This window comes from Neomonachus schauinslandi, chromosome 13 (assembly GCF_002201575.2).
Source record: "Neomonachus schauinslandi chromosome 13, ASM220157v2, whole genome shotgun sequence".
Taxonomy (NCBI): domain Eukaryota; kingdom Metazoa; phylum Chordata; class Mammalia; order Carnivora; family Phocidae; genus Neomonachus; species Neomonachus schauinslandi.
The window spans coordinates 57,907,398-57,934,851 of NC_058415.1; the positions used below are offsets into that span (position 1 = coordinate 57,907,398).

Here is a 27,454-nt window from a genome sequence, read left to right on the forward strand (position 1 = left end):
TTTTACCCACCATCGTTTTTGCAGGGTCAGTACAAATGTTGAGCACTGTGAAGAAGGAAAATAATGTCTTAGTGTTATGAAAATAATCTTGAACTTATGGACTCCTGAAAGGGTCTTGGGCACCAGTAGGTGCCTGAGGACCACATTTTAAGAACTGCTAGTCTAATGGGTAATCGAGCCTCTCCCCAGAAGGCTCCCTGAGGCAACACTAGTAAGAGGTATGGGATTGGTCAGTTTTTGGGGACATGGCAGGGAAGTGGTGGCAGGAGTAAGCAGCTGTCCTGGGCTGATAGCTGGAGGAGTTCAGACAGTCTGGACTACCACTTGTTGGGGAGGTTGTAGAAGGGATTTGAACTCTAGGTTCCCAACTCACGATGCTAGGACATTGAATCTGGGGTGAGGGGGCCACAGTGGTATGCACTGGAGTTGCCAGGCCTCTGCGTCAGAGAGGTGATAATGCATCTCTATTTTCCAGTGCTTAGCATGGGCATGGCTTAGCAAATATTGAATGAATTAATCATGGGAGTGATGGTAGGAAGTTGGCACCTTCCCTAATGGGCCGCTCTGGGGAGGACAAAGTAATTCCCCCTACTTTTTTTTTTTTTTTTTAAAGATTTTATTTATTTATTTGAGAGAGAGAGCATGAGAAAGGAAAGGGTCAGAGGGAGAAACAGACCCCCGCCAAGCAGGGAGCCCAATCCTGGAACGCCGGGATCATGACCTGAGCTGAAGGCAGTTGCCCAGCCGAGCCACCCAGTTGTCCCAATTCCACCTGCTTTAAACTTACTCTACTGGGGTAGGAGTAGAAGATGCTGTGGCTTCAAGGAGGTGAAATGCACCCAAGAATAGTAGTGGGCGATGTTTGTGTTTTCCTTGGAGGGAGAGACAAGGAAATATTCTGGGCCACGGGGCTGGTTAAAGAATCACGCATGAGAATCATGGCGGACCTGAGAGGACCGCCACCTGGTCCATGCCGTGTGGGCAGAGGGGGTGAAGTCGGAAGGAAGCGGAAATAACAGCTACCTCCCTGACCGCCTCCCTCCACGTAACCTCCAGATTAGCAGGGCAACTGGGCACCTGGAACAGTGCTACCGGGACCCGCCTGGCCATGAGGGGAGCTGTGCCCCCTGATGAAGTCTTAGCTCAGGGTCAAGCTTTTTCAATTCTTTTTCTTCTAGTGCTATTCTAGGCAGGAGTAACCACAAGGCCTGGGAGGGCCTACAAGTGCCCTGTCAGCAGGAGAACCCACCCGATGCGGCCTCAGGTTGGACTCTTTGCTTGTTAAGAGCCTCCCCCAGATCTGTGGTCATAGGTCTCTGAGGCTCAGACACTTGTAACTTACAGGCTTATTCTTTTCAGCAAAACTGCTTTTGCAAACTTTGAATTCGGCCAGGAACTGCGTTTGTTCAAATACTCTGAGCAGTGATGAAGCACAGAGTGGCCTCGGTAGCCACAAAGAGCAGTGGCAGCTGCTGTCCCAGCAGAAGAATGACACTTGGTGAGGCGTGGGCAGTGCTGGCCAGTGAGCTAGGGGACAACAGGACTTCTCAGCTTCCTAACTATGGTGACTCTGGGGATCTGGGTGCAAGGAGAAGGAAGGGGCCGCAAGGGGCAGAATGCCACAATGTGCCCCCACTCCATTTCTGAGCCAGGGGAAGTTGGTGATAGAACTGAATTGCATTCTTGCCTCCACATTCTCTTTCCCTGAGGAGAATCTCCCATCTCCTCACAAAGCCAGGCGGGGGTCGCAGGCAGAATGACCTTTATTGGGAGCACGACCTGTTTGGGGCTGACAACCCCGTGGCCCCCACAGGTAGCTGGGGGTGGGGGTAGAGACAGTATCAGGAAAGGAGGAGTAGAGCCAAGGCTGTGGGGACTGGCAGGGTGGAGCGGGCGGGAGCCCCGGCAGGTTCAGGCCGAGGCGCAGCAGCGTTACTACTACTCTTGGAGCGTGAATACGCTAGGGAGGGGCAGGCACTTAGGGGGCCCTAGGGCACGAAGGCACTTGGAGGCAGGGAGGGCACGGGGGCATGTGCAGCGGGACTGGGCAGGCCCAGGCCCGGGGTTTGGCAGGCACTCTGGGGAGTGCTGGGGCGGGGCGGGGCGGGCCGAGCCCCAGAAGGCTTTGGTAGCGGCCGCACAGTCTCTGGGCCGGGTCTGCATTAAATAGCGGCGGCTGCCCTAGTGCTCATCCCGAAGCTCTGAAGGCAGGAACTTGTACTGCTGTTGCCGGATCTGGGCCAGCTTCTTCCGCGCCTCTTCCAGCTCTCGCTCCTTCCGAAGCATCTCTTCCTGTGCGGCGATGATCTGCGGGGTGGAGACCAGGGGCTCAGTTCAGCGAGGGCGCACCAGGCGCGGGGCGGCCCGGGGCCAGGGCCGGCGGCGTGAGCGCCCTGCTGGCCGTGTCCGGCGGTGTCTGGGGCGATGCTCACCTGGGCGATGCCCCCGACCATCTTCTCCTTCACCACCACTGTTTCGTTCTCCTGGTCTTCAAAGGCGGCGGCCTTCTGGGCCGCCTTCACCAGGTTGTCGGAGGCTCGCTTCACCGCGTTGCCGGCGGCCTGGGCAGAGGGAAGGCAGCGGGAGGCCGGAGACTCAGCGGAGAGAGTGGCTCTACGTCCTCACAGGGACGCACGGCCGGGGGTAACGGTTTAAAGCGGCACAGCCCAAGGGGCCGTCGGATGGCCAGGGTTCCTCACCTGAAGTCGTTTCATCGCCTCAGAGTCCTGGTCAGCCTTGACCTTGCAGGCCACAAGGAGCTGGGCTGTGGAGGCGGCCACCTGCTTGGCTGATGAGATGAGCTTCTCCTGGCTGGCGTGGCCTTGTACGGCGGCATTGGCGGCTTCACACAAATTGTTGGTGGCCGCAGCCACCATCCGGGCCTGAAGTGGGGAGGGTTAGGTTAGAATATGCCTCTTGCCCTGGTCCTTCCCCCCGCCGGCCCCCCCCACCGGCCTTCTCAAGCCTCCCTAGCCGAGGGACCTAGTGGGCACTGTGTACTCACAGCAGAAATGAGGCCCTGGGACCACTGCCCATCATCCAGTGCATTGGCTGGAATGGCGCCCACCTGTGGGGGAAAGAGGAGGGCCTACTCACACCTGTGCCCTCCGTGGGCGTGTAAAAGCCCCCCATCAACTGGAGGACGGGCAGCAAAGCGGCTGCTGTGCCCGTTCTCATGCGCGTCCGAGTACGTACCTTCCCCTGGGCCACCAGTTCCCTCTGGGCCGCGGACGCCGCCTTTACCAGGGCGCTGGTGGCCGCCGCGATGGACTTGGCAGCTTCCAGGATCTGCTCCTCGAAGTTTAGGGACTCATCCGCCTCCTACAAGGAACAGACAAAGGTTGCAGAGAGAGACGCAAAGTGAAGGTGGGGGCAGTAGGAGGGGCGGGAAGAGGGACGGGGGAGGACTGACCTTGGGTTTGGCCCGAGGCTTCAGCTGCTCCAGCTTTTTGGCTGCAGCCTCAATGGCGGCCGCAGCCCCCAGGAGCTCGTTCTCAGCGATGACGGTGGGGTCCTCTGGGTCCACCCATTCTGTTCCTGGTGGGGCGAAGGGAGGAAGACAAGGGCTAAGGCAGAGCAGGGAGGTCAGGAGCACTGGGCAGCATGGTTAGCGCCCCCGGCACCTGTGGGGACTTGCGGGCAGAGGCCAGCTCTGAGCAAGCCCAACCAAGAGGCAGAGACCCCCCCCCCATGACAAAGGCTGCCCTTCCCGCCCTGCCCCTGGTCACCCCTCACCCTTCATGGCCTCAGCAGCCTGGATGAGCTCGGTGACCGAACCAGCCACACGCTTTGAGTGTCCCGTCAGCTGCTGCTTCAGTTCTGGGCTTGGCTTCTGCAGGGTCTGGGGAAGAGAGGCCAGGGAGCAAGAAGCATCAGAGCTTAGCTTCCGCCGGAGCTAAGAGACAGGCCAGCCGTGCCCCCTGCCCCCTGCCGGGACCGCTCCACGCCGCAGCCCGCAAACCCCATGCCACCTGCGTAGGTGTGCTCCCGGCCCCGCACCGCACACATGGGGAAGACAGTGGGGCTGTGTGTCACTCACCGGCTGACAGGGAGCAAGGAGAATGATGAAATGAGGAGAAAGAAGAGACGACGAAGGTAGAGAAGGGGGCGGTCAGGTGGGAAGAGAGGAGATAAAAGAAATGAAGAGGAAGAGGTGAGCGGGAAAACCAAAGATGCTAAGAATGATGGGGCCCCCAGTGGAAGGGAGGCTTGGGCATGAGAACAGATTTGGGACATAGAAGGTGGGGTGGGGAGGAGATGTGAACAGCCAACTGGAGAGCTGGGTGTGGAGCACACGGGGAGAGGGCCGTACACAGGGAGGCTGGTACGAGGAGCAGACAACGGCCGCCTTCCTTACCAGCAGCACGTGGTCCAGCAGCTCCAGGTAGCCGTTGGCACACTCCCGGCCGTAGTGCAGGGCCCGAAGCCGCACATCAGGGGCCACTTCTGGGTGGTAAGCTGCTTCCTGTCCCGTGGAGTTAGCGTTAGGGTCCCACAGAGCTCCAGGCCCCCAGAGCCCCTGCACTTTCTCTGCTCCCACGTTCTGCCCTAAAGCTGCCACACCGCCTCAGACTTCCGCCTCGCTATCAGGGTTTCTACCTTGCAAGCCCGAAGCATGTCTGCGATGGCACGACGGCTCAGATTAGCCGTGGCGATGACGTCCTCCTGGCGACAGGAGTTGCCAGCGGCAACAGCCTTGGCTGTTGCCATGGTGATACCCTTGGTCATGCGAATAAAATCTTCTGGGGTGGAGGTCTTGGCAGGTGGCTCTGGGGAACAGAAGACCTGTTGGGGGTCGAACAAGAAGGAAAATTGTACAGTGAGTGAGATTTACTTGTATAATGTAGCACTCTACTTGTAATAAACTGGTCCGTTGATCCACGGGCTCGAGAACAGCCATTCACTGAGTACTTAGTGTAGGTCAGGTCCTTGGAGGAGTTCACGTATCACAGCTAACATAAGGCTGCTGGTCATTTCTGACCGCAGTGATTGGGGAGAGTTTGTTTGAAATTTATATTGTTTGAAATTTGAGAGTTTATTTGTTTGAATTACCTTTGAGCTGGGTTTTCATTCCTAAACTATAGAGAAGCCTTGAAGGGGTGAGTGGCAGAGGTGGGGCAAGGGGCTGGGTCTTAAGAGACCTAGATAACAGGAGGGCGTTTTAGGTATACAGTGGGCCATGAATAACCAGGATGTCAAGTGAGAGAGTTATCAAGCAATGTTCTAGAATTATAGGGATGGTGGAAAAAAGGTTGTTGGGGCCTTGAGTATCAGACCAAGGTACTTAGAATTTTGCATAGTAAGTAAAAAAATTTTTTTTGATGTATGTGTTTATCCAGCAAATTATTAAAAATCAGCAGGTGGTAGATTCTGTGTGAGGTGCTTAGGAGTGCAGTGGGGAATAAAGGAGACAAGGCCTTTGTTCTCATGGAGTTTACACTATCGTTTTGGACACAGACAATAAGTAAACAAGCAGAAAAACTAAAGACTGAACTGGGCTGTGAAGGAAATAAAGAGGGTGCCATGCTGAGAAATAAAAATGAGGTCCTTTCTCAGGTAGGTGGCTGGGGAAGCCTCTCTGAGGAGAGGACTTTTTTTTTTTTAAGATTTTATTTTATTTTTTAAAGTAATCTTTACACCCAAAGTGGGGCTCGAACTCATGGCCCCGAGATCAAGCGTGGCATGCTCCACCGACTGAGCCAGCCAGGCGCCTCTGAGAAGAGGACATTTAAGCTGCAGCCTGAAGGAGGGAGGTTGGCAGGGGCCCGCGGGGCTTGGAAGGTGACGGTTAAGGAGTGTGAATTTTACCACAGACGCCAGGACACTCCCTAAAGGGTTTTAAGCAGTGAAGTGACATAACATCCTTTACATTTTCTGGCTCCCGTGTACAGAGAGCGCATCGGAGGGGTGAGTGAGGGGGCAGAGCAGATGGAGGCTACGGCATAAATACACTGTGGGCCTGGTGACGGTTTGGACGAGGTGGAGGTGGTGGGGATGGGGAAAAGAGAAAAGGAGATCCGCTGGGAGGGAGCGCTGACACATCTTGGCAACGCGCTTAGGTGTGGGGAATGAGAGAAAGACGGATGTTACAGCTGCATTCCTGCCTTTAGGATCTGAGTTATTAAAAGGTGCCACTGACTGAGATGGGAAGGACCAGGGAATGCTCAGGTTTGGGAGGCAGAAAGTTAAAGAGTTTCAGTTTGGGCATCACCGAGGACCATATCAGGGGAATTCAGAAATGAGCAAGATGAGAAGGAGATGAGAATGGCAGCAGTCGGAGGAGGGGAGAGTCCCAGGCGGAACACCTGCGCAGCAGAGTGGAGGGAGAGCAGACGAGGATCCCAACCCGGGTGCCCACAGCGGGGCAGGAGAGGAGGGTGGCTGGGAGGTCGAGCAATGGCCCGGATTGGGGACCAAGACTGGGAAGTCACAGGTGACTGAGGCGGCTCCCGTCCTAAGAGGAAGTGGCTTGTTGGCCAGAAGCTGGGAGGCCTGGCATCTCAGCGGTTTGTCAAACAGGCAGCTGAGAATAACTAAACTCAGAACTGAAGTCAACTTGCTAGAAAATGGCCGGGAAGTGGTTAAACATGCCAAAGAAGAGGACAGAGAAAGCAGGCGATTTGCACCAGTTTGGGCCGGCCTCCGCGTTTCCTAGGCCGATGGGGGCTCGCCGACGCCACAGGAGAGGCGCTCGAGAAGCAAAGACAGAAGCCGCTGTCACGAGGGCCCAGGAAGAAAGAATTCCAGACAGGCTTGTTCACAAAGTCAAATGATTTCGAAATGTCTGAAGATGAAAGCCAAGAGGAGGCCACTGAATGTGGCAGCTCGGAGGCCACTGGCGGCGGCGGGAGTGGGGAGAAGGCAGGTGTCCAACGCTAACTCGGAAGTAGGAGAGGAGGGGAAAGACACCAGCACGGCTCACTGACGCATGTGGCAGTGAGCGAGGAGAATGAGGAGATTCACAGTCTGTCACGACCCCTCTCGGACCCACGTCCCCGGGGCGCCCAGCACCCGCTCACCGCCAGCTCCTGCCGTATGTGTTCTGTGGTTGCCTCCAGGGCCCGTGTGCCTTTGGTGGCCTCATCTTCCACGGCTTTCACGGTCTTGAGCAACGATGTCACATTGGTCACCATCACCTGGGGGCATCAGAGGAGTTGCGGGGGGTCACGTTAAGGAACAGGAGGACGCGCAGCGATCCGCCCCTCTGCTGATGCTGTGCTCGTTCCCCTCCAACCTTGGCAGAGTTCTTGAGCTGCCACACAGCAGGGTCGTCCCCGACTTTGCCAGCTGCGGCCTTTGTGGCACTGATGAGGTCTCCCAGGGCTTTGGCCACATCTTTCACTGCGTTGATCAGCACTACCTGCGTGAGGGAGCGCAAGCTCTGGTCCGTGGGAGAGACAGGGGCAACAGGCGGTGAGTGCTTCTGACCAGAAGTAGGGGCGTCGGGCGGCTACCTGTGTCTCAGGGTCCTCGGCTCCCAGGCTGGCTGCACCCAGCTTGACGACGTCAGCGAGGCGGGTGATGGTGGCCACGGAGGACTGGGCAGCCTGGGCTAGCCTCTCCTGGCTCCCGGCCGCGTTCTGCACCAGGACCTTGGTGTCTTCCACCAGCACCTTTGCGGTCTTCAGAATGCCCTCCCTGAGGGAGGGCCCGGCCTAGTCAGCCCTTCACAGTCCTGCCCCAGCCCCTGCAGCCCCTGCAGCCCCTGCAGCCCCTGCAGCCTCTCCCGCCACCACCCACCCCTGGCCCTCCTCCAGGAGGCCCGTCCCCTCCTCACCGGTGGTCAGCGAAGGTCTCGGCCCCCTCGCGATTGAGGGTGCCGGCTGTGGCGAACATGATGGTGGTGTCGAGGTCAGCAATGATGCCGGACACGGCGCTGGCGGCCGTGATGCAGGCCTGGGTGCCACGATTCCCTGCCTGCAGCGCGGCCAGCACGTGCGAGACCTGGGGGAGGGAAGGCACGTGGGGACTCCGGCCGGTGCCTCGTGGAAGGGGGCGGTCACCGGTGGCCGGGAGAAGGGACGGAGGAGAGGGCTGGGAAGGCAGGAAGATGATGGGAAGGGCCGCCGCGGGGTCGGGGAGCCAGTGCCCCAGTCCACGGCGATGGGTGCAGTCACCTTCTCGGAGACTCTCCGGGCACACTCTATGAGCTCCTTCTTGGTGTAGGCGTCGCTTGGGCTGCACTGCAGGGCGCCCGCCTTGGTGACCAGAGCGGCACAGCCATGCCCCAGCTCCTGCACGCGGTGCTTGATGTGCGCACCTATCTGCGAGCGGATGGGAAAGGGAAATGGCCTTTACAAATGGCACTCGGGGACCTCCGTTGTGCTTGGAGGGGTCACGGAGGACCCAACAGAACACGCATCGTAGACTAAAGGGGTGGTGAGAAAAAGTGCCCAGCACGCAGATTTCCTGTTTCACATCCTTCAGGCAGGAGGTCACCTCCTACACATGGAAAATAATAGCATGTAGGCACCAACTGGTGAGGATTATGTTAAGCCCAGTGAGGAGGTGGGGGAGAAGCACTTTATGCTGGGGTATTTGAATCAGAGGGCCACGGATTACGATTTGGCCGGGATGTGGTTAAGGAGGGGTTTGGGGCTGGGGATTAGGTGTGTGGTGGTAAGATCCAATTACTTTCTTGGAAAGCCAGGAGCTTAGGGAAGGAAGAACTTCTTGGGTCTGCAACAAGGAAGAACTAAGAAGAGATTACAGACCTGCAGGATAGGAGAGAAGCAGCCACAGTCCCAGAGGGGTGTCGGCAGACCAGGAAATCTCTAGATTGTCGGCTGTCTCCTCTATCCCCATGACTTTGATCCTGTCCCTACACGAGCCCTGATCACTCTTTAGTGGAGTGGCCCTGACGGGGTGTTCCCCTTCTAAAGAAGGCTAGACAGAGTAAGGGTGGGACGGCCCCAGAGGCTGACATGATGGGGATGAGGGCACGCTACTGTGATTTTCTGTGAGGGGCGGCGGGGAAGGCCTTCACGGCAGCTGCCCCCATGTTTACCTCTTCATTCTCAGCAGCCACAGCTGCAGGCTTGGCCTGGGAGGCCAGGCGGCCGTAGTCACTGGTCAGCTGGTTAGCAAGAGGGCCTAGCTCCTCAGGGCTGGTGTTTGACTTGGTTACCTGGGGACGACAGAAGTAAAGTTATGCCCGCACCAAGCTCCCTGGGGGTGGCCTTCTTACACTCTCCCAAACTCACCATCTCTTGAACGGTGACAGCAATGGCCTTGGCTGTCCGCACCATAGTCGTCTGGTAATCCACAAAAGAACCTTCTGGTTCACCCATTGGTCCTTCATCTAGCTGAGGGAGGCGGATGGGGAAAGGAGACAGACTATCAGGGTCTCTGACACTGAGCTCAGGGACCCTGGCCCAGGGGAGCCTCTGACCACAGGCACCCAAGGACTCTAACCTGGTTGATGGCCTGGGTGATGGAGTCCACCATGCCACCGACAACCCCAGCAGCACTGGCTGCCTCGTTGAGGGTTGTCGTCAGGTCCTCTACGGCCTCTGTCATCATCTGCACAGCCTCCTCCAGGGCCTCCTGGGTGTGAGCTGCTTGCTGGGGGGCAGAGCGAGTGAGTGGAGGGGGGCTCTGGTGTTCTGCTTCTCTGACCTCTTCCTGGTAGCAGCCCCTCCCTCCCACTTTCAGTACCTTGGGGTTCCCGCCAGCCTCCTTGGCTGTGTACAGCAACTGCAGGGCAGACTCTGCCAAGGTTTTGGTCTGGTCCAGGAGCGCCATCTGCTGCGGGTGGCTCAGGGTCTTGGAGGCAGCACCCACCGCAGCAAGGGTGAGTGGCTCAAAGTACTGGGCCATCTGGGACACCTGAGGCGAGGGGTTTGAGCGGAGGTCAGCTGGGCCTGGAACCCTCACTTGCCCTGCCCCGGGACACCCCACTTGTCTCTCCGGGTACCTTGTGTCCCAGCTGGGAGGCTTCAGCCCTTGCAGCGCTGGCCAGTGGCTCGATAAGGTGGGAGATCTCCTGCACTGCAGTGAGCATCTGAGTGTGCAAGGCCTGGGAAAGAAGCGAACTTGAGCCCTGACTGTGACCTGGAACAGGGCCTGCTACCTCCTTCCATACTGAACTCGCTCACTCCCCTGGGCATGTTCCTCCTGTACCCTTGACGTCTCCATGAGGCACACTCCTGGATCCCCCATCTTCCTCGAGTGTGCCATCTCTCTCCCCAGATGCAACCTTCCGTATAACCCATTTCCCCCTTACCTCTTGAGAGATTCCCTCCCGGGGAGCAAGCTGTTGGCTGACAGCAGCGAGGGAAGCCTGGTCTAGGTCCCGCAGACAGCTGTTCAGAGCTGCAATGGCCGCCTCGCACTCCAGCTGCCCTGGAGCCTTGTCCCTGTAGACACATCATAGGCTCCAAAACCACGAACCGCCCTTTAAAACAAGGCTAGTCTATCTTTCCCCATGCCCCCCAAATCTTGGACAACAGCCTATCCCATCTAATTGCACTACCCTCCCCCTGTTCTGCTCTGTGCTCCCTAGCCACACTGGTTCTCTGCCCCTGCAACACCTCATGCTTGTAATGAGCTTCTTGATGGAGTCTGAGACGGTCCGGGAGTGGCCAGCCAGCACCGACCAGCGCGGCGGGTCCCGGGGATTGACTGCTAGGGCCCGGGCTGTCTGGATGAGTCCCCCGGCACTCTCCAACATTGTCTTGGCAGAGACCACAATGGGCTCCATTGCAGCCCGGCCCTGGGGGGAGAGGAGGCAGGGAGGTGAATCTCAAGACTCCTGCAAACGTGAGGGGGCAGCCGGCCCACTGGTTTTCCCTTCACATCGCCTCACCTCAGGGCTGATCTGGGCAGGAATGCTGGCAAACTCGGGGTTGGATGCAAAGGCACTCAGATTGTCCACAGCCTCCAGCAGAGGGGCCGTTGCTGCTCGGCACTGGGCACGGTTCTCTTCTGTGAAAGCTCCGTCAAGTGCCTGCAAGGGGGAGGGACAGAACCTCAGGACTGACTGCAGGCAAGGGAGGCGGAGCACCGGCATCCTCTCCTGGGCTGAGGGGGTGGGGAGGGGCCGGTGGTGACCTGTACGGACACGGAAGGGCCTGGGCTCAGGCAGACGGGCTGTGGTAGAAGGCCCCAGGGACTGATGCAGGGACTGGGGGAGAGGAGACTGGACGGTCAGAGGGAAGCTGGGAATCTCAAACACTGACAACCTTGATAGTTTTGACAAGATTGGCTGTGCTGTTGGCCACCTCCTTGGCCGACTGTACAAACTGGCGCTTGGCGGTGGGATTGGCCGTGCGAGCGGAGGCCAGGCGGCAGCTGTTACACAGCGCGGAGGTGTGCTTGGCCACGATGGTAGCTGCAGAGAGCACCTGCGGAGACAGACGTGCGGGAGAGCCACGATGAGGGCAGGGGCCCTGCGCGATGGGGGAAGGAGAGCAAGACCTCTGCAAGTCTCATTAGGAAAGACGGAGTCACCTGGAAAGTGAAGATTTGGGAGAGAGAGATACCCAAAGATGAACAGGGTGGGAAGGGGGAGATGGAAGACGGCCACCCTGATGGAGAAACTGTAGTAGGGTAAGTAGGAGAGTGAACTCAAACTGTCTACAGAGAAGTTCTGAACTTAGCAGTAACTAAGAGTGACAAGAAACATGGCAGGAGAAGACAGTTACCCCCAGAGAAGCCATGTGTGGAAGGTCAGCGATACGCCCCCACATCTCCCACATCTCCCTCTTGGGCCAGTCCATCTTGGCCGGGCACCGCTTCCCAGACTTGCCCATAGCACCTGCTCCCTTAAGTTACCTGGGCCTGCGTACAGCCAGGCTCCCCCAAACTCTGACAGGCCATCTGAATTGCCTGGTTTGCACGGGCAAACTGCGTGGGCTCCACCAGTCCTTGCTGCCCAGCTTGGCTGTTGGGATCAGAGACCCCCACCAGATATGCAGCCTGGGGAGAGAGAGGGGTGGGGGTGGGGTGAGGAAGAAAGACCATCTCTCAGGTGGGACCGACTAGTGACAGTGGGGACAAAGGGGAGTAGGGGTAAGTTTAGTAGCCAGGGTCCTATGTGAGCAGAGGTATATTAACAAATGATAGTAGCACTATAAAAAAAGAAAAAACCTCTCTTGTTTTGTTAAATGTGTTTGAACATTTCAGAAGGTCGAAAAGGTAAAAAAAATAAAAAATAAAAAATAAAAGGATAACCACATGGTAAGGGTTTCATCAAACTTCTGTGTAGATGTATATCTGGGGGATTATAAGGTAAAAAGTACTGCTTACTCTAAGTAGAAGTCAAAAAAGGTTTGAAAACCACCCCGGCACGCGCACACACGTGCGCGCATGCAAAGCCCCTATGCATGAGTCCGAAAACTCTGCAGGTTGTTATGACCACTGATATTTACAACACCTCCACGCTTCAGAGATTTGGAGAGAGGGAAGGGATGGGTGTAACGGTTGCCAACGATTTTTTATGATTAGATGACCAGCAGAAGGTTTGATTTATACTTCAACACATGGTCGCTCTACTTGTTCCTGTCTCTGCTTTTCCAGAAATAAGTCATACCATCTAGAATAGGCCACCCAACAGAACAGGGCAAAGGGAGGTAGGGGAGACTGAGGGAGCAGGCTAGTAGGCTTTCAGGGAAACAGTCTGAGATGAACTCTCAAGCCAGCCTGCCTTAAGGGTTCATGTACTAAAGCAAAATACTCTCACAGCGAACATTGTTTTAATCTTCGTAACTGCATAAAAAGGCAAAGTGGTGACTCAATTAACTGGAACTGTAGTCACTGGTACTATTTTAATAAAGTGATAGTTATGTGAAAAAGAACTTGCATATGCCAGTTAGCATATACCAAGAAAGCCAGGGCTGGAAAAGGGCCACTGACTGGACAGTGTCATCCTAACCCAAGGTGCCAGGGGCTCAGGGGTGACAGCGACCAGAACTGTTGGTATTCTATGGTTGCTGACAAACATCTCCACCGAGGAGGGGAAAGAAACCCAGCTTCCATAGAGTTGGTTTTGCAAACATCACTTCTTGGTCATCTACAGGAGCGTCAGGCTGTTGAGGAGGCGGGGGAGGGAAAGCAGGGGAGTGTGTGGGGACTGTCGCAGGGGAATAACCTGTGCGGCTGCCTCGGTGAAGCCACACAGGGCCTTGGAGGCTGTGGCGATGGCCTCCCCGAACTCAGGCAGGTTCCCATTCTTGGCGTTTTGGGAGATGCCAGTCATGGCCTCACCCAGTACCTGAGAAAGAGAGGGTATCGGGAGAGCCCGTCCCTGTCCTGAGAGGGGCGGAGGAGCCCCTGGTTTGTCCCATCTTCCTGCCACCAGCCCTCCTGGGCCCCTTGCCGCACTTACCTTTGAGTTCTCCATCACACTGTCTAGGCAGCCGAAGTAGGACATGTCATTGATGGGCTGGACCGGGTTCTCTAGGAGTTCCCGGACAGTCTGGACAGGGGGAGGACAAAGTAGGACTCAAGACACCTCCTTCACCCCCAGACCCAGAATACCGTCCTCAGCCTCCACACCGCTCAGCCTGCTGAGTGCCCACCTCCAATTCCCGCAGGGCATTGTCACACTCTTTCTGGCCTGGCGCCTGCTGGGTACACATGGTGATGAGCTGGTTGATGCTGTCAGTCACCGCCCTGGGAGGAAGAGAAAGTTGAGTGGATGCACACACAGGCCATCATTCTTGGGTCCTCTATACACGGGAAGTGTCTGTTTCTCTTTCGTGTGTAACCACTCCTAAGCTGGGACTTCTCATGAAATGTCCCCTCCCCAGTCTCTTCAACACTGCCGGGCTGGGCTTCCCAGCTCCTACATACCGGGCAGCTGCAGCCAGCTGACTCTTGAGGTTGGGGGCAGCAGGGTCTGTGGACAGGGCCTTGGCAGCCAGAAGGAGTTTGCTCGAAGACATAGAGATGCCCTTCAAGTTGGACACGACCTGGGCCCGGTCCTCCTGGCTCTGTTGAAGGCAAAAAGGTCAACACATTGTCCAGTCAGTCCTTTCTTATCTGTCTCTAAAAGGGCTCTTCCGTCCCAGACACTCAAATGTTGCTAGAGACTGGGGAGGGGGAGGGAGGAAGGGAGGGAGGCAGGCAAAGGTCAGGACTGAGCAGTCACACGGGTACCTCTCGCCTAACCCCTGAGCCGGACCCTGTGCCTTTTCATACCGGGGCCTGTCCTGCCATCTCCACACCAGCTTCCAGGAAGGTGCTGAAGTCCTGTCCAAATCGACCTGAGGCTCGAGCCAGGTCCTGGGGGGTTCCCCGAGAAGCCTGTACCAGTTCTGTGGCTGCCTGATTCAGCCCAGCAGCAGCCTCATTCAACCGGCTCTGAGCCTCTTGAAATGTCCCGGTGCTGGGGGGAAGCTGCAGGGTCAGAGAGAAAGTCAGAAGCGAGCATGGGGAGCGGTGCAAGGGAGAGTTTGGTCAAGGAGCGCTGGGAGGTGGGCACAGAGCCTGGGAGTAATGAAAGGGGATAAATCTGGGAAGTCAAGGTCAAGGAGAGGTCCAGAGGTGGAAGGAGAAGCTTGGAGTTCTTCAGCTCCTACGTGCCTCCCCTGGTCTTCCTACCGAGTCACTCAGGAGTCGCTTGCTGGCGTCTCCCACTGCTCGCAGGGCATTGTCCACATCTCGCTGGCCAGGCAGGCAGCTGACACAGCGGTTCAGGGCCTGGGTCACTGCTTTAGCCACCTGAGGTGGAAAAGGAGACAGGCGTTGTCAAAATGGAAACAGTTTGGGAGAGCCCCTCCTCCACTCATGGGGACATGGGAAATAACCGATCTACTGCCTCCGAAAGTGAAGAGGAAAGGGGGTGCGTAGCTGAAGGGGCTGAAGTTAGGGTATCAAGTGATAGTGATCAAACGGTCTCGAAGCTGGTGTTCAGCTAGGCCCCTGCCTCAGGCTAACTGAGACACTCCTACCAAGACTGAGAGAAAGGGTGGAATCCAGATAGGAGCTGTCAAGAGCAGACCTGGGAAGGTGCCTATCAGTGTGGATGAGATTTTGCTCCAGGCAGGTTGGGCCGTAGGGGGAAGTGGCCTCTTCCCCAAACCTGACCTGGGCAAGCCGCTGCTGGCTCTCAGGGTCCCCTGGATGGCCAGCTGCCTTTTTTGCTTCCTCGATGAGGCTGCTGGCTTTGTCCAGAACGTCGCTGGCTGTGTCAAGCACAACGGCCTGCACTGCAGGATCTGACGTCAGGGCAGCTACACCCCGAGCGGCCTGGGCCAGTGACCGCAGCCCACCTGCCACATCCCGAGCTGCGATCCCTGGGGAGATGAAGGGAAAAGGTGCCTTTACTGCCCGGCCCCGATCCCCGTGGCATCCTCTGTCAGCTCCATCCCTCCTTCAGCTCCTTTTCCCCAGCCCCTCCACATACCTGCGTAATTCTCATTGCCCTGGGCAACCTCCCCCAGCAGCTGGGCAATGGCGGAGCTCACTGCTTTGGTGCTGTTACCCAGGTCCTGGGCACATTTCTCCATCTAGGGATGAAGTGGGAGACTCAGGGGCAGAAAGAACCGGGAAATGGGAACTTGAGAAGCGAGTTGGGATCAGCTGGCAGTTTAAATGAAGGTTTTGGGCAGCTCTGGAGTGCAGGTGGGAAAGAAAACCTCAGGGTTTGATTAAGAATGAGGTGTTTTTTGTGTTTTTTTTTAAGATTTTATTTATTTAGAGAGAGAGCAGGGGGAGCGGCAGGCAGAGGGAGAAGCAGGCTCCCTGCTGAGCAGGGAGCTCTATGCAGGACTCGATCTAGGACTCTGGGGTCATGACCTGAGCCGAAGGCAGATGTTTAACCGACTAAGTCACGCAGGCATCCGAGTTTTTTTTTACATAAGATTTTATTTACTTATTTGACAGAGAGAGAGCGAGAGAGCACAAGCAGGGGGGGAGCGGCAGGCAGAGGGAGAAGCAGCTTCCCGCTGAGCAAGGAGCCCGATGTGGGGCTCAATCCCAGGACCCTGGGATCATGACCTGAGCCGAAGGCAGATGCTTAACCGACTGAGCCACCCAGGTGCCCAAGAATGAGGTCTTAAGAATACTTACGGTCTCCCCAGGTAAGGGTTTAAGCTTGCCATCTCGAGCTGCTGCCTTCACTTCCTGCAGGTCTCTCTCTAGATTCTGTACCACACTCAGTGCAGAATCCATCTCCAAAGGCCCACATGCTTCCTGAGCCTACAGTGATAAGGGGGCTTGGGTACCGGAGGTACTGCTGTTTCCCACTGACGCCCCAGGTTATACAATTATCCCTGTTTTAGGTTATTTTGCAGAGTCCCCATCATCCCAGAACTCCACCCTCATTTTCTTCCTTTCCTTTTTTTAAAAAATATTTATTTATTTGAGAGAGAAAGAGAGCGTGTGCACGTGCCTGCACACACAGCAGAGAGGGAGAGAGAAACTTAAGCAGGCTCTGCGCTGAGCGTGGAGCCTGACATGGGGCCCGATCTCATGAGCCTGAGATCATGACCTGAGCCGAAGTCAAGAGTCGGATGCTTAACCGACTGCGCCATCCAGGCACTCCCACCCTCACTTTCCAAAGCCAGCCAGCTCCCATACCTTCTGGGCAGCAGTACGAAGTTCGGCCAATGCGGTACCAAGGTTTTTAGCACACTGACTCAGCTGCATGGCCGAAGCCTGGTCCTGAACTGTTGGCACGGACGCCTTTGCAGCAGCCACCATCTTCCCACCTGGCTGTGGGGGAACAGGCGGGCAGACGAATGTACCATCTGCTTGGGTACAGGGACTGATGGTGGTTAGGACACGGTGAGCGCTGTGGCTCTGTCTGGGAAGGAGGCTGTTGGCGGAGCTTCAAACTGTGGGCAATCTCGGGGACTCAGAGGGTGGGAAGAGTCTTGTCTGAGAGGCGGGAGAGGGTGCCTTGCCTGCAGGAAGCTCTGGCTTGCGGCAATGAGGGCCAGCTGAGCACTGGGACTGTCAGGCTGAGCCTGGCTCCCTCGGACGCCCTGCACCAGCAGTGGAATTTGTTCTGCCACAGCCTGTGGGGGGAAAAGGTCATGAGAGCCACCTCGCCACAGACCGGGGGAAAGTGTCCCCCGTCCCACACCTCCTCCGACCGAGTCTCACCTTGCAGCTCTGCACCAGCAGCGGCTGGGGGCCGGCAGAGGCCTTGGGGGCGGAGGCTGCGTGCTGGGCCGCGGCGATGGTCTGTGTGGCTGAGGCCGCAGCCTGTTTGGCTGCGTGCTGTGAGGACAGAGTGGTTAGGACAAGCCCCGGGCGGTCCCCCACCCAGTCCCTGCCCACCCTGGCCGTTCTACGCCACGAGGAAACGCCGATCGAGCCTCTCTCTGCACATCATTCCTCCCACAGCGCCCACACTCTTGCTCCCGGTTCACTCGCCAGCCTCACCTCCAGGCGCTGCACCAGCTTCTTCTTGATGGCGTTCTGCGCAGCCGCATTGGTCGCCATGCGCAGACCCTCGGCCGCCTCCCGCAGCCGCTGCTGCTGCTCCTCACTGTCAGGGTGGGCGGCGGCTCCCTGCGAGAAGTGGGGAGACACGCATCTCAGCATCCCTGCGGCCCCCAGCTAAGCTCTGCTCCGGCCCCTCCAGACTCCAGCATTTTCCCAAGTCATTTCTAACTACCCGCACTCAAGGTGATCACAGCTGAGATGAGCTGCCTCGGGCAGGCGCAAGGGAAGCGCAGGGGGGCCCTGGATTCCCTTTGGACCCTCTTCAGGTGGAACTATGTCTTCTTTCCCTCTCGGGGGGAGGAGAGCCATGTGTCTTTCCCTACTCCCCACAAAATGCCACTGGGAAGTGAGGGGTGAGGAGGGCTCTCTGGGACAGGGAGGACACAGTTCAGAGCAGGGATCTCAAAAACCCCATCTGGGGACCTGGTTACTCCTGCAAACTGAGGAGCCCCAGAGCTCACGGAGTATGAGAGCCTCTTGGCTTCTTCCGGACAGTATTCTGCACCTTGCGTCCCTATGTCCCCCTGCCTTGTCTCTCTCTGCACTGTTGACTGTGCATTCCCAGGAGAGACCAGGAAGCAGGCAGCAAAGTAGGGGAAAGTAAGGACAGCAGACCTTGGACTTGGGGGAGGAAAAGGGGCACGGTTGCCTTGTCAGTTAGCAAGCACCCCAGCAGGCCACACTGGCTCGTAGCCTGGGCCGCCATCCACCTGAAGCCTGGGGCGCATTTACCTCCTGAGTGCTTCTATTTGTTCTCATGTATTTCCTGCTTTTCCTGGGTCCCTTCCATCAGGACAGGGTGACCTTCCGGACCTTTCTACTTCCCTTCAGGTCTCAGTCTGGGAGTGTGCACAGGCCTTGTACCTTGGCAGCCTCCACCATCTTGGCTGTGGCATCAGCCAGGATCTTAGCGGCACTTAATAGCTTGCGAGAATTCTCCAGATCACTCTCCCCCTCGGCATCAGCCTTGATGGCATTGACCAGGTCAGAGGTGGCTTGGGCTAGGATGCGGGCCTGTCGTACCATCTCACCTGAGAGGACAGGCCACGATCAGGTAAGGAAGCCAGAGATACTGCGAGGGTGCCAGGGGTGGGGCAAAAGGGTGCAGACAAGGTAGACAGTGCTCTTGAGGACAGTTAAAGAGACACAAAGGTTCTCGAAGGGATTCCCCTGGAGTTATTGTTTCTTGAGTTTAGGATCTTGGAGAGGGAGATTTCCTGGTGGGCTTTCATGGGAAGGAAGACAGTCTCTAATGGGTATTTTCAGCAAATCGTCTTGAGAAGGTAAGATACTCCTTGTGAAGGCTTTTAGGGGTGAGTGGGTAGGGGGGAGTGGGGAAGGCTCTCTCTTAATAATGCCGCCTTCCAACCTCCAGCTGTGTTTGTGTACGCTTCTGTATATTCTCCAAACGCACCAGAGAAGGCAGAACAGGGATCATATTCCCGCTTTACACAGGAGCAACTAGAGGTTTCAGAGACTGAACATCTAGCCTACCGTGCTGAGTCCTAAGGGGGAGGTGGCGGGTCTGCAAGGGCTGAATGTCCACTGGGCTCAGGGAGCCTCACTGGGGTTCGCTGTCTTCCCAGGAGTGGTGTTCTTACCAGCGTCACCCATGGAACTGAAGATGTTCTCGGTGACGGTGAGGATGGTGTCAGTGGCCTGGTCATAACGGCCAGCAGGCCCAGCGCCCGTGGCATGGGCCTTCACGTGCTGCAGCAGCTCATTCAGGGCCTGGGTGACAGCCGTGGCCGCTGCCCCTACCCCCCGCAGCAGCTGCCCGTCCTCTGTGGCTGCCTGGGAGGCGGACACACAGCCCTCCACGGCTCTGGCCACCAGGCGTCCAGCCTCCACCAGCTGCTCCTGGCAGACAGGTGAGCTGATCGTAGGTGCCACCACCTGCAGGCAAACTGCGAGTAAGAAATGAAGGCCATGGAAAGGAGTCGCGAGGTGGGGCGTTTGTGGTGTTTGTGACAGTCACTGGGAGAGGTGAGGAGCCGAAGAGGTGCAACGACAGGCTCTTGTGTGCGGCAGCATCACCCTCAGCACAGGACAGTGCAACCTTTGGGGCTCACCTTGGTACAGGCCACCAGCTGGGAGGTGGACAAGGCACACTGTGTTGCTGCAGCAATGACCTGGGTCTGAAGGCCCGAGTCCTCTGTCCGCTGGGCCACACTCTTGGCCTTGAGGACCAAGGCAGCTGCAGCACTTGCCACGGCCTTGGCTAGCTGCATTAGTACGTCCTGTGAGGAAAGGGCTGTCAGCAGGGCCTGAGATCGGGCTTGGAATCCACGGACCCTTCTCAGAGGCATAAGCTGTTTCATTCTTCCCACTGACTCCAATCATAGGACAGTGTATGCAGAAGCAACCAGAAGCTACCCCAAGCCCCTGCCTTGAGCACCCAGTAGGACAGATCCCCCACCGAGGAACAAACCTACACCGAAAGAAACAAGAGCCTACACCAAAGGGAGAAATGCATGAGGCGGATACACTCGGACGGCGATGGGGAGGGAGGGGCGGTGCTGTTACAATGGGATGGAGAGAGATACCTCTTGGGGTCCCTCCCACCCCCAGCTTCTTTCCTCCATTTCTTCTCTATCTTGGTTGGAAGCAGTCACCCTGGAGTACGAGACCCTGTACAACCCTCCCTGGTCCCGTTTCCCCAAGCCCTGCCTGTGGCATGCCTACCCATCTCCCATCATGTTCTGCTCCCCCAGGAGGCTGGGGGGGGAGAGGTGCAGAGCGAGTGTATGCGGCTCAGAGAGGACAAAGCTGGGAAGGCCCAGGCCAGAGGCCGTTACCGTGGGGGAATCGGGGGGAGATCGAGCCCCAGCCCCTCTGGGTGCACATATCTGCGTGGGAAATCCAGGATGACAAGTCAGCTGAAGAAACTGGCATGGGGTGGGGAAGGGGACAGCTAGAGGGACAGTGTCCTCAGGGTGCCATGGAGGGGGCTTCAAGATGTTAAGCTGGGACAAGGGCTATATATGGGGAAGACAAGGAAAAGATGACAGGCGGCTACAAAATATCAGTCAGCCAAGGGTGAACTAGTAGATTTAGTCTTGACTCAGGGGTTCTGAATTCTCATCCCCCAAAAAAGGGATTGGAGGTTCCCAGTGTCATTCCCTGCAAACAAGAGGTCCAGATTGGCTCTCAGAAGTCAATTTGTAGTAACAGGATTAGGAGCTAGATTCAGGGTTGGAGATTACCTCCGAGAAGCTTATGTTCTAGGGGCTGGGTAAGTCACCAACCTGGAAGTGGGGGTCAGTATCACTTTCCCCAATTTGCTGCAACAGCTCCCCACTGGCCTGGCCCACGTTCCCAGCTGCTTGCAGCAGGTTCTGACGGGGCTGTGGAGAGCGGACACCGGTCAGAAGCTGCCCAGTCCCTGCCCACGCGCCCCTGGGTCCTACACGCCCACGGGCCCCACGCCTCCACCCCGCAGCCTGGACCGCCCCCGTCTCCTCTGGGCTTCCTCCCTAGTGCCAGCCCGGGGCCCCGACCTCAGCACTGGCTGGCTGGGCACTGCGCAGCAGCTCCGACACGGCCCCAGCGAGGCCCTTGGCGGCCTGCAGCAGGGGCCGGCCGCTGCCGCCTTCGTCCTCCAGCAGGGCAGCGAGCAGCTTCACGCCGCGGGACATCTCCGTGAGGTTGGAGGAGATGGTGGTGACCGCACAGCCCACCGCTGTATAGTCTGTCTCCGCGGGGTCCCCTGAGGGAGGGGGAGGAAGAGGAGCGCGAGTGAGAGGGGGGCAGGCCAGACGATGGGCCGGGGAGGCGCACAGAGGCGTCAGTCACACACCCATCCTGACACAGTCTCTTCCATGAGTCAAGGTGTGGTCCCTCCCAGAGCCCGCCACGCTCCTTCTCCCCCTCTCCGTCACGCAGAGAACTTGGAGTCCGGCTTACCCGCTGTCAGGTTCACCACGGAGGCAGTACCAGCTGTGATGGCATCGACCTGGGAGTGGATCTCATGCTTTGATTCATCCATCTTGTTTTTACGCCAGGCCTTAGAGGCCTGCGAGAGAGAGTGACAGAGAGAGAAGAGAAGCAAAGCTCAGGATCTGCCCTGGTTTGGTTAATCCCAATCCCTCCTGTGAGTCCCAGCCTTAGCGTGGCTGGCCTCTCCTCCCTCCCATACTCACAGCATCCTGGCCCAGAGGGGGCAAAGTGTCAAAGTCATCCAGAGTGGCCTGGGCAGCTTGCACAGCCTGCATGCTGGAGTTAATGGTCCCAGTGAGTGCCTGCTGGGCTGACGTCTACAAGACAAGGGGAGGAGAAATAGGGAATGCTTAGAGGCAAGAGTAGGTAAAGGAGAACTCGAGGCTAGGGACAGGAATACAAACAGGGACGTGGGAAAAGACTGCCTAGCTCCTGGCTGGGCCCAGCTGACGGGCGGGGATGGGGGGAGTGGGGGAGAAAGGCCTGGTACCCTGGTGGCAGCGGATGCACTCTTACCAAAGGGGGCATGTGTCCTCGGTGCATCTGGCCACTGGTAACCTGCTGCTGGGCCGGCGGCATGCTGCCCACCTGGAAATTCTCAGGACCAGAGGCTCCGGAGCGCATGATAGCGGGCAGGGCCACAGAGCCGTGCTCCACTTTGCCCACCCGGTTATACTGCTGCTGCAGGACTGTCGACCTAGACAGGGGACACCCTGGGCAGCACTCAGAGGACTTTGTGGTCTCACCCCCTTCCCACCCAGCTCTAGAACCTTTGCAGGTCCTGTGGTTTAGGGGGCGTGTGAGGTCTCATGAGAGCCTGTGACTGGTTCAAGAACCGTCCTAGGGATTCCCCACCCCTCAGCAATCATTGGAGGCAGGCCTTGCCGTCCCTGCCCCTGATGGATGGGATCAGCCCAGCTCCCTTCGTACTTTTTGGGGGACACGGAGTCCTCCAGCATAGTAGACTCCTCGTCTCCCTCCAGCCCAAAGTGATCCTTGCTTTTTTTCTGTAGGAAGGAAAAAGGAACAATTAAGAGAGGCAGGGAAACGGCAGCTTCTTCTTTCCCCTAGTCAGCCTTTTTCCAGAACCTGGGTTCCCACTTTGAAAGGACCGGCTTGGGTAGAAGGTGGGGTTAGATAAGGAGAAGGCTGGGGTGGGCACCTTCTTAAGGATGATATCAATGTAGCCGGCGATGAGCTGGGCAATCTGCTCCCCTTCCGTCGTCTGTACTGAGTAGTAGCCATCTTGGTAGTCCCCGAAATCCTAGGGTGACAAGGTGGGAGCTTGGTGGGAGGGGCGCCATCTACCCAGGATGGAAAAGGGTAGGATGGGAGCCCCACGGATGAGCTGGTGAGCGCTTCCCCTGCCAACAGCCCTCTAGGGAGAAGCCCGCCCTTCTTCAATTTCCTCTTTATTTTCCTCCCTGCAGGGCAACACTTTATTTCTGAGAAGCAGTCTTTATGCTACATAGTTTCACATGCATGCCATCCATGAAATCTCTGTTCTCTCCCGGTGACAATAAAGTTGGAAAGACATAAACATTTATCATTGAAATGACCACAATTGAGGGTTAGCACTAGTACCCAAAATGGAAAGATAGCCTTTATGAAGTTCTCATCCCCTCACTGGGGCACTTCATCAAGGTGGTATCAGTTTCCAATCCAGCACACCAAAATATAAAGCTGGGCGGGGGGGGGAAACTATTATATAGTTGCTGCTGAAAGAGAGGAGGCTTATTTTTTTCTTTCTATCACCTTTTTCTTCCCTCTCCCCAAGTTTCCTGTGAGCTCAGCTTGCTGGTGACAGTTCTGTCCTGTTGATTTTAAAGACTGTTTCATTTAAGCATCACTTACTCTCCAGGAAATCTCCTCTACTCTGACCTCCATGGTCCTGTAATCGTTACAAAGTTCTCCCTTTTTCTGGAGTCACACTCAGTGCCCTATTCCAAGGAAGGGGAAAGACCTCTGCAGCTGCCCCCCCCCGGAAATTCCAAGGCCCCTTCCCCTCTGGGCGCCCAGACTCACCAGGGTGAAGCTCTTGGGAGAGGCAGCCCAGCGTTTGATGTTGGTGAGGCTCCATTCCTGGATCACCTCTTTGGTCTTCTCATCCACTCGCATGACACACTCCTTAGTGATGCCCAGAAGCCTGGGCACCAGCTTGTTCTTTCCTTTCATCTTTTCCTGTGAGGCAGAGGTTGTCATTGGTGCTGTGGCCAGAGGTCACACAGAGGCGTGAATGAGCACATCAGATCTCGACCACAAGGGGGTGCTGAGGAGCACAGGAGAGCCTAACTGGGGGTCTGGATGGAGCCTGAACAAGCTCCTAGAGGGAAAACACAGGGTCTGGAGCGAAGTGGTGGCAGAGGGCTGACAACAGGGCAAGTTTTCACAAGGTCAGAGCAAGGCAGAGAATGGGACTTGTAGGGATGATGGAAAATGTGAACAAGGGCAGGGCCAGACTTGGAGGGGAAAGGGTAAGAGCGGGAATAAGGAAGGCAATGAGAAGGATCTGTAGCCCACCTTAACCAGAAAGAAGGAGACACCATATGTCTTGAGGGAACGGGCTAGCTTCACGTAGCGCACCTTGGCCTCGATCTCACTCATCTGCCCACAATTCTTGTGTGCCTTAGAGTAGGAAATGGGAAAAAATGCTTACAAAATGCAGGAAGATAGTGTCACAGACAAGGAGTTGCGACGTTTACTACAATGGGAGCGTACTGTGGGGGACACAGGAAAGGTTAGGGGGTGCAGGATATGAGAAACGAGAGGGTGACAGGCTGGGGGCTGACAAAGGATACGCAGAAGCGACAATTCAGGGAATATAGTTAAAGAACTCGCAGATGTTCTGGAGACATAAACAGATAAGAAGCAGAAGGTCAAATAGAAGACTTTTTGGGCTGAGTATCCAAGAAGTGGGGATAACACATTTGTACAAAGATATACTTTTCAGTGTCATTTCAGGCATACTGTCTCATTTGATTCTCCTATCAATCCTACCCAGGGCAGGTACTGTCATCCCACGTTAGAGGCAAAGAAAAGAAAACAAGAATATTGAATTCCACAGCAAATGCAGTGATGGAGCGGAGATGAAAGGTCTTCTGCTTTCTTGGCCCAGGAGAGGTGGAAGGGCAGCTTGGTGGGTGGAAGCAGGGTGGGAGGAGACAAGGAAGGGGTGGGGGTCCATTCAGTCAGTTAATATTAAGCAGCAAAGCTCCCAGGGCATCCCCAACACTTTCCCCTACCCCCATTCACCTGGAAGATCTTACGCTCTCCCTTCTGCTTCACATACTCCTTGGGCAGGAAGTCCTTCAGGCTACACCAGAAAAGGGAGGGTCAGCATGTAGTGGACAGCATCAGGGATATGTGGGCCATGGACTGTGGGCCTGGGGGTGTGAAGAAATGTCTAGGACAGTGTTATCTTTGGGGAGAAGGAAGGCTCGAGGGAACAGAGTCAGGATTATCCACGAAATCGAGACGACCTAGCATGAGCTCTTGAGCGCAGCCTGTGTCTCTCCCTACGGGAAAAAGGGACCGAGGGAACCTGAGTTGCAGGCTCAGTCCCTGAGGAAAAGAGGGTCCAGGGCACTACTGCAGGGAACCAAGAGCAGAAGGAGCTCAGTAGAAGGATGACCATGCATGTAGGAAGCTAAGCAAGACACGCTGAACTCCACACATTCTGAGGAGTATCAGTGGATGAAACTTGTGAAGCTTTCTAAGTCTATGTTCCCTATGAGGAGAAATGTTCTGTTTTCCTCTGGCTACTGCATTAAAATTCTTCAGAGAATCTCAAAAAGGTTACATGCTTGCTTGAGAGGTATGGGGCAGAGGCAAGAGATTCTGGGCTACATTCATGTTCCACATGGGGCCCGTGAGGAGACAAATAGCTGACAGCAGCAAAAAAGGTACCCGTGTGGGTCAAACCCTGGTGCATCAGAAGAGGAACAGAGAGAGAAGGCCTGGGAGGGGGGGCAGGGCTGTTGGGGTCACAATGGCATTGAGTCCTGGGCCCTGACGGGGTGTGGGATGTGGGTCACTCACTCGAGGAAGCCAGCCTTGTGCTTCTGCTCATTGTGGGGCCCAAACTGGATCTGGCACTGGAAGCCAGCAAACTCACAGGCCTTGTCAAAGGAGACAGGGTGGGAGCCATTGAGGATGTCATCTCGTGCCTGGAGAACACAAGGTGGTGGATGTTGTGTGTGGGTGCGGGGATACCCTTCGCTGTGCTTCTGCCCCCTCTCCCCACCTGCCCTACCCTGGGCAAATCCTCTCCACACCTGCACATAAAGAAGGTTCAGCTGTACGGGGTCCCGGGAGTCCACATTCTGGTCTGAGTAGAAGAACTTCCTTCGCAGCAGAAGCGTCTCGTGCTCCTCCACTCCCTGTTCCCTCAGCGTGCGGCCATGGTCCAGCCAGTTCACTGGGACAGAGAGTCCCCTCAATGCCAAGCCCTTAGGGCGCCTGTCTTGTCTGCTCTTTGCCTTTTGTTTATTCTTCATCTCCTACCTTCCCTCACCGCTAAGTTCCATGAGTAAGACTTTGTTTTATTACTGATGCATCCTGCATCTAAAACAGTGTCTTGCAAAGCAGAGTTTCCATAACTAACGAATAGAGAGCTGTCCCCTGCTCCCCCCACCTGACCATTTCCAGGGCCCTCTTTTTTTCTATTTCCGCTTACACTCATCATCCGTGTGCAACTTCTGCTTTAGTTTTTCCATTTTCTTTTCATCTCGCAGCAGTGTCTTGTCCTTTCGTAAGGTCCCTGTCACCTCCTCCTTCTTCTCTTCCATCAGCTCTCGAACCAGTGAATATTCATCATGGTTGGTGATGCCTGGGGGAGGGGGAGGGGTGGTAGCATCCCAGGCACTGCATCCGTGTTTTCTGGCAGAGTTGGAGCCTCCACTCCCCAGCCCTCAGCCCCACCGAGACCCCTTACCAATGCGGGCACAGATGGTCATGAGCATGTCGGTGACAGTCTTAGAGTCATCCACCATGATAGTCTTCACAGTTCCATCGAGCATACGGATTTTCAGGGGCCTCTGTTTCTTCCTGTATTCCATGGTGTCCTGTTCGGGCAGGAATAGGAGGAGGGGCCCACTTGAAGCTAGAGGTATTACTTCCTTTTTCCATGGCCAGAGGGGAGGAAAGTAGATTACTAACAGCAAGACTGTGGTGGCTCACTCAAAAAGCAGGTTATTTTGACTGCCTGTGATAGAAAGCCTGGAGAGGGTCAGGGACAACAGATATGGGTGCTGAAAAGAGGAGGTGGAGTAGGGGATGTCGGTGGTCCTTGATGAAGTGATACTCACCCCATTTCGGAGCATGTAGTAATCCAAAGCTTTCCCGGCCTCCAGCCATATACCTTTTTTGGGGTCATCATCTGACAGGAACAGCCCAAAGTCGCTGGCTAAAAGAGAGGACGGATCACCTCAGACTCATGAGGACCCCAGTGAGGCTGGATGGCTGCGCGGTTGCCCCTTACTATTTCCCCAGGGACCGGGGGCCTAAAGGGGAGAGAGGGAACCACGGAGCATAGGCCTGAGGGGTTAGTAGCCTTGAGGGACGATGGGGTCATCCCTTAAAGCCAAGAGCCTGGGCACAAGGAGGGATCGAAGACTCCCACCCCCGCCACCGGGGTGCTCAGACTCACGAGGGCCAGCCAGGGCCTCTGGGATGCGTTCACGAATGATGCGACAGGCATCGTACACCATGGTGGACGGCTCGAACTGCATCGTCTTCACGACATTCCCAATGCTGATCTTCAGTGAGAGTGCAACCATGGTGGCAGCTTCTCCTCTCCAGCCTGGCTCGACCTGGCCCGTGGCAGCAGGGCATTAGCGCACATCCTCATCAGAGGAGAGATGGGGCCCCGGGAGGGGTGTTTTTGAAAGGGACCCACCAGAGCAAATAGTAACATAGTTGTTTTTATTTAAGAATTTTAAAGAGCGAAAGATTATTTATACCAAAGGAACCAATCTTAACCACCTAAGATATGTGAAGGAGTCTGGTCTGCAATGCAGTGTTCCCTGAGGACACCGTCCTGTCCCTACCACTAGAATCTGTGCCTCCCTTCTGTCTGCCAAGTATCTCCCTCTTGGCCCTTACCCTGCTCCTTTCCCAG

The 27,454-nt window shown here is 56.3% G+C and overlaps 1 protein-coding gene across 2 annotated transcripts in view; it reads right to left on the reverse strand.

Annotated features, from left to right (window-relative positions):
• Positions 1 to 1,745: 1,745 nt before the first annotated feature.
• TLN1 (talin 1) overlaps positions 1,746 to 27,454 on the reverse strand; it is a 31,519-nt gene continuing 5,810 nt past the window's right edge. For both annotated transcript variants that reach the window (XM_021691356.1, XM_021691355.1), the window contains exons 2-57: positions 26,984 to 27,146; positions 26,643 to 26,740; positions 26,270 to 26,399; positions 26,012 to 26,164; positions 25,611 to 25,753; positions 25,375 to 25,502; positions 24,589 to 24,649; positions 23,857 to 23,961; positions 23,362 to 23,517; positions 22,499 to 22,600; positions 22,267 to 22,343; positions 21,853 to 22,033; positions 21,540 to 21,653; positions 21,304 to 21,412; positions 20,898 to 21,106; positions 20,646 to 20,744; positions 19,470 to 19,637; positions 18,999 to 19,293; positions 18,262 to 18,428; positions 17,335 to 17,463; positions 17,053 to 17,169; positions 16,851 to 16,964; positions 16,525 to 16,659; positions 16,015 to 16,143; positions 15,350 to 15,452; positions 15,031 to 15,239; positions 14,545 to 14,664; positions 14,143 to 14,340; positions 13,795 to 13,934; positions 13,521 to 13,614; positions 13,328 to 13,417; positions 13,091 to 13,213; positions 11,776 to 11,919; positions 11,184 to 11,345; positions 10,808 to 10,948; positions 10,533 to 10,714; positions 10,226 to 10,358; positions 9,917 to 10,018; positions 9,658 to 9,828; positions 9,415 to 9,564; positions 9,204 to 9,305; positions 9,008 to 9,127; positions 8,118 to 8,264; positions 7,778 to 7,944; positions 7,455 to 7,638; positions 7,235 to 7,360; positions 7,020 to 7,136; positions 4,600 to 4,785; positions 4,358 to 4,465; positions 3,736 to 3,841; positions 3,413 to 3,537; positions 3,196 to 3,321; positions 3,005 to 3,067; positions 2,700 to 2,882; positions 2,433 to 2,561; positions 1,746 to 2,307 (exon numbers count right to left, since the gene is read on the reverse strand). In XM_021691356.1, coding sequence (XP_021547031.1) covers positions 2,182 to 2,307; positions 2,433 to 2,561; positions 2,700 to 2,882; positions 3,005 to 3,067; positions 3,196 to 3,321; positions 3,413 to 3,537; positions 3,736 to 3,841; positions 4,358 to 4,465; positions 4,600 to 4,785; positions 7,020 to 7,136; positions 7,235 to 7,360; positions 7,455 to 7,638; positions 7,778 to 7,944; positions 8,118 to 8,264; positions 9,008 to 9,127; positions 9,204 to 9,305; positions 9,415 to 9,564; positions 9,658 to 9,828; positions 9,917 to 10,018; positions 10,226 to 10,358; positions 10,533 to 10,714; positions 10,808 to 10,948; positions 11,184 to 11,345; positions 11,776 to 11,919; positions 13,091 to 13,213; positions 13,328 to 13,417; positions 13,521 to 13,614; positions 13,795 to 13,934; positions 14,143 to 14,340; positions 14,545 to 14,664; positions 15,031 to 15,239; positions 15,350 to 15,452; positions 16,015 to 16,143; positions 16,525 to 16,659; positions 16,851 to 16,964; positions 17,053 to 17,169; positions 17,335 to 17,463; positions 18,262 to 18,428; positions 18,999 to 19,293; positions 19,470 to 19,637; positions 20,646 to 20,744; positions 20,898 to 21,106; positions 21,304 to 21,412; positions 21,540 to 21,653; positions 21,853 to 22,033; positions 22,267 to 22,343; positions 22,499 to 22,600; positions 23,362 to 23,517; positions 23,857 to 23,961; positions 24,589 to 24,649; positions 25,375 to 25,502; positions 25,611 to 25,753; positions 26,012 to 26,164; positions 26,270 to 26,399; positions 26,643 to 26,740; positions 26,984 to 27,113 — 7,626 coding nt within the window. In that variant the 5' untranslated portion in view covers positions 27,114 to 27,146 and the 3' untranslated portion in view covers positions 1,746 to 2,181. The remainder of the gene's footprint in view (positions 2,308 to 2,432; positions 2,562 to 2,699; positions 2,883 to 3,004; positions 3,068 to 3,195; positions 3,322 to 3,412; positions 3,538 to 3,735; positions 3,842 to 4,357; positions 4,466 to 4,599; positions 4,786 to 7,019; positions 7,137 to 7,234; positions 7,361 to 7,454; positions 7,639 to 7,777; positions 7,945 to 8,117; positions 8,265 to 9,007; positions 9,128 to 9,203; positions 9,306 to 9,414; positions 9,565 to 9,657; positions 9,829 to 9,916; positions 10,019 to 10,225; positions 10,359 to 10,532; positions 10,715 to 10,807; positions 10,949 to 11,183; positions 11,346 to 11,775; positions 11,920 to 13,090; positions 13,214 to 13,327; positions 13,418 to 13,520; positions 13,615 to 13,794; positions 13,935 to 14,142; positions 14,341 to 14,544; positions 14,665 to 15,030; positions 15,240 to 15,349; positions 15,453 to 16,014; positions 16,144 to 16,524; positions 16,660 to 16,850; positions 16,965 to 17,052; positions 17,170 to 17,334; positions 17,464 to 18,261; positions 18,429 to 18,998; positions 19,294 to 19,469; positions 19,638 to 20,645; positions 20,745 to 20,897; positions 21,107 to 21,303; positions 21,413 to 21,539; positions 21,654 to 21,852; positions 22,034 to 22,266; positions 22,344 to 22,498; positions 22,601 to 23,361; positions 23,518 to 23,856; positions 23,962 to 24,588; positions 24,650 to 25,374; positions 25,503 to 25,610; positions 25,754 to 26,011; positions 26,165 to 26,269; positions 26,400 to 26,642; positions 26,741 to 26,983; positions 27,147 to 27,454) is intronic.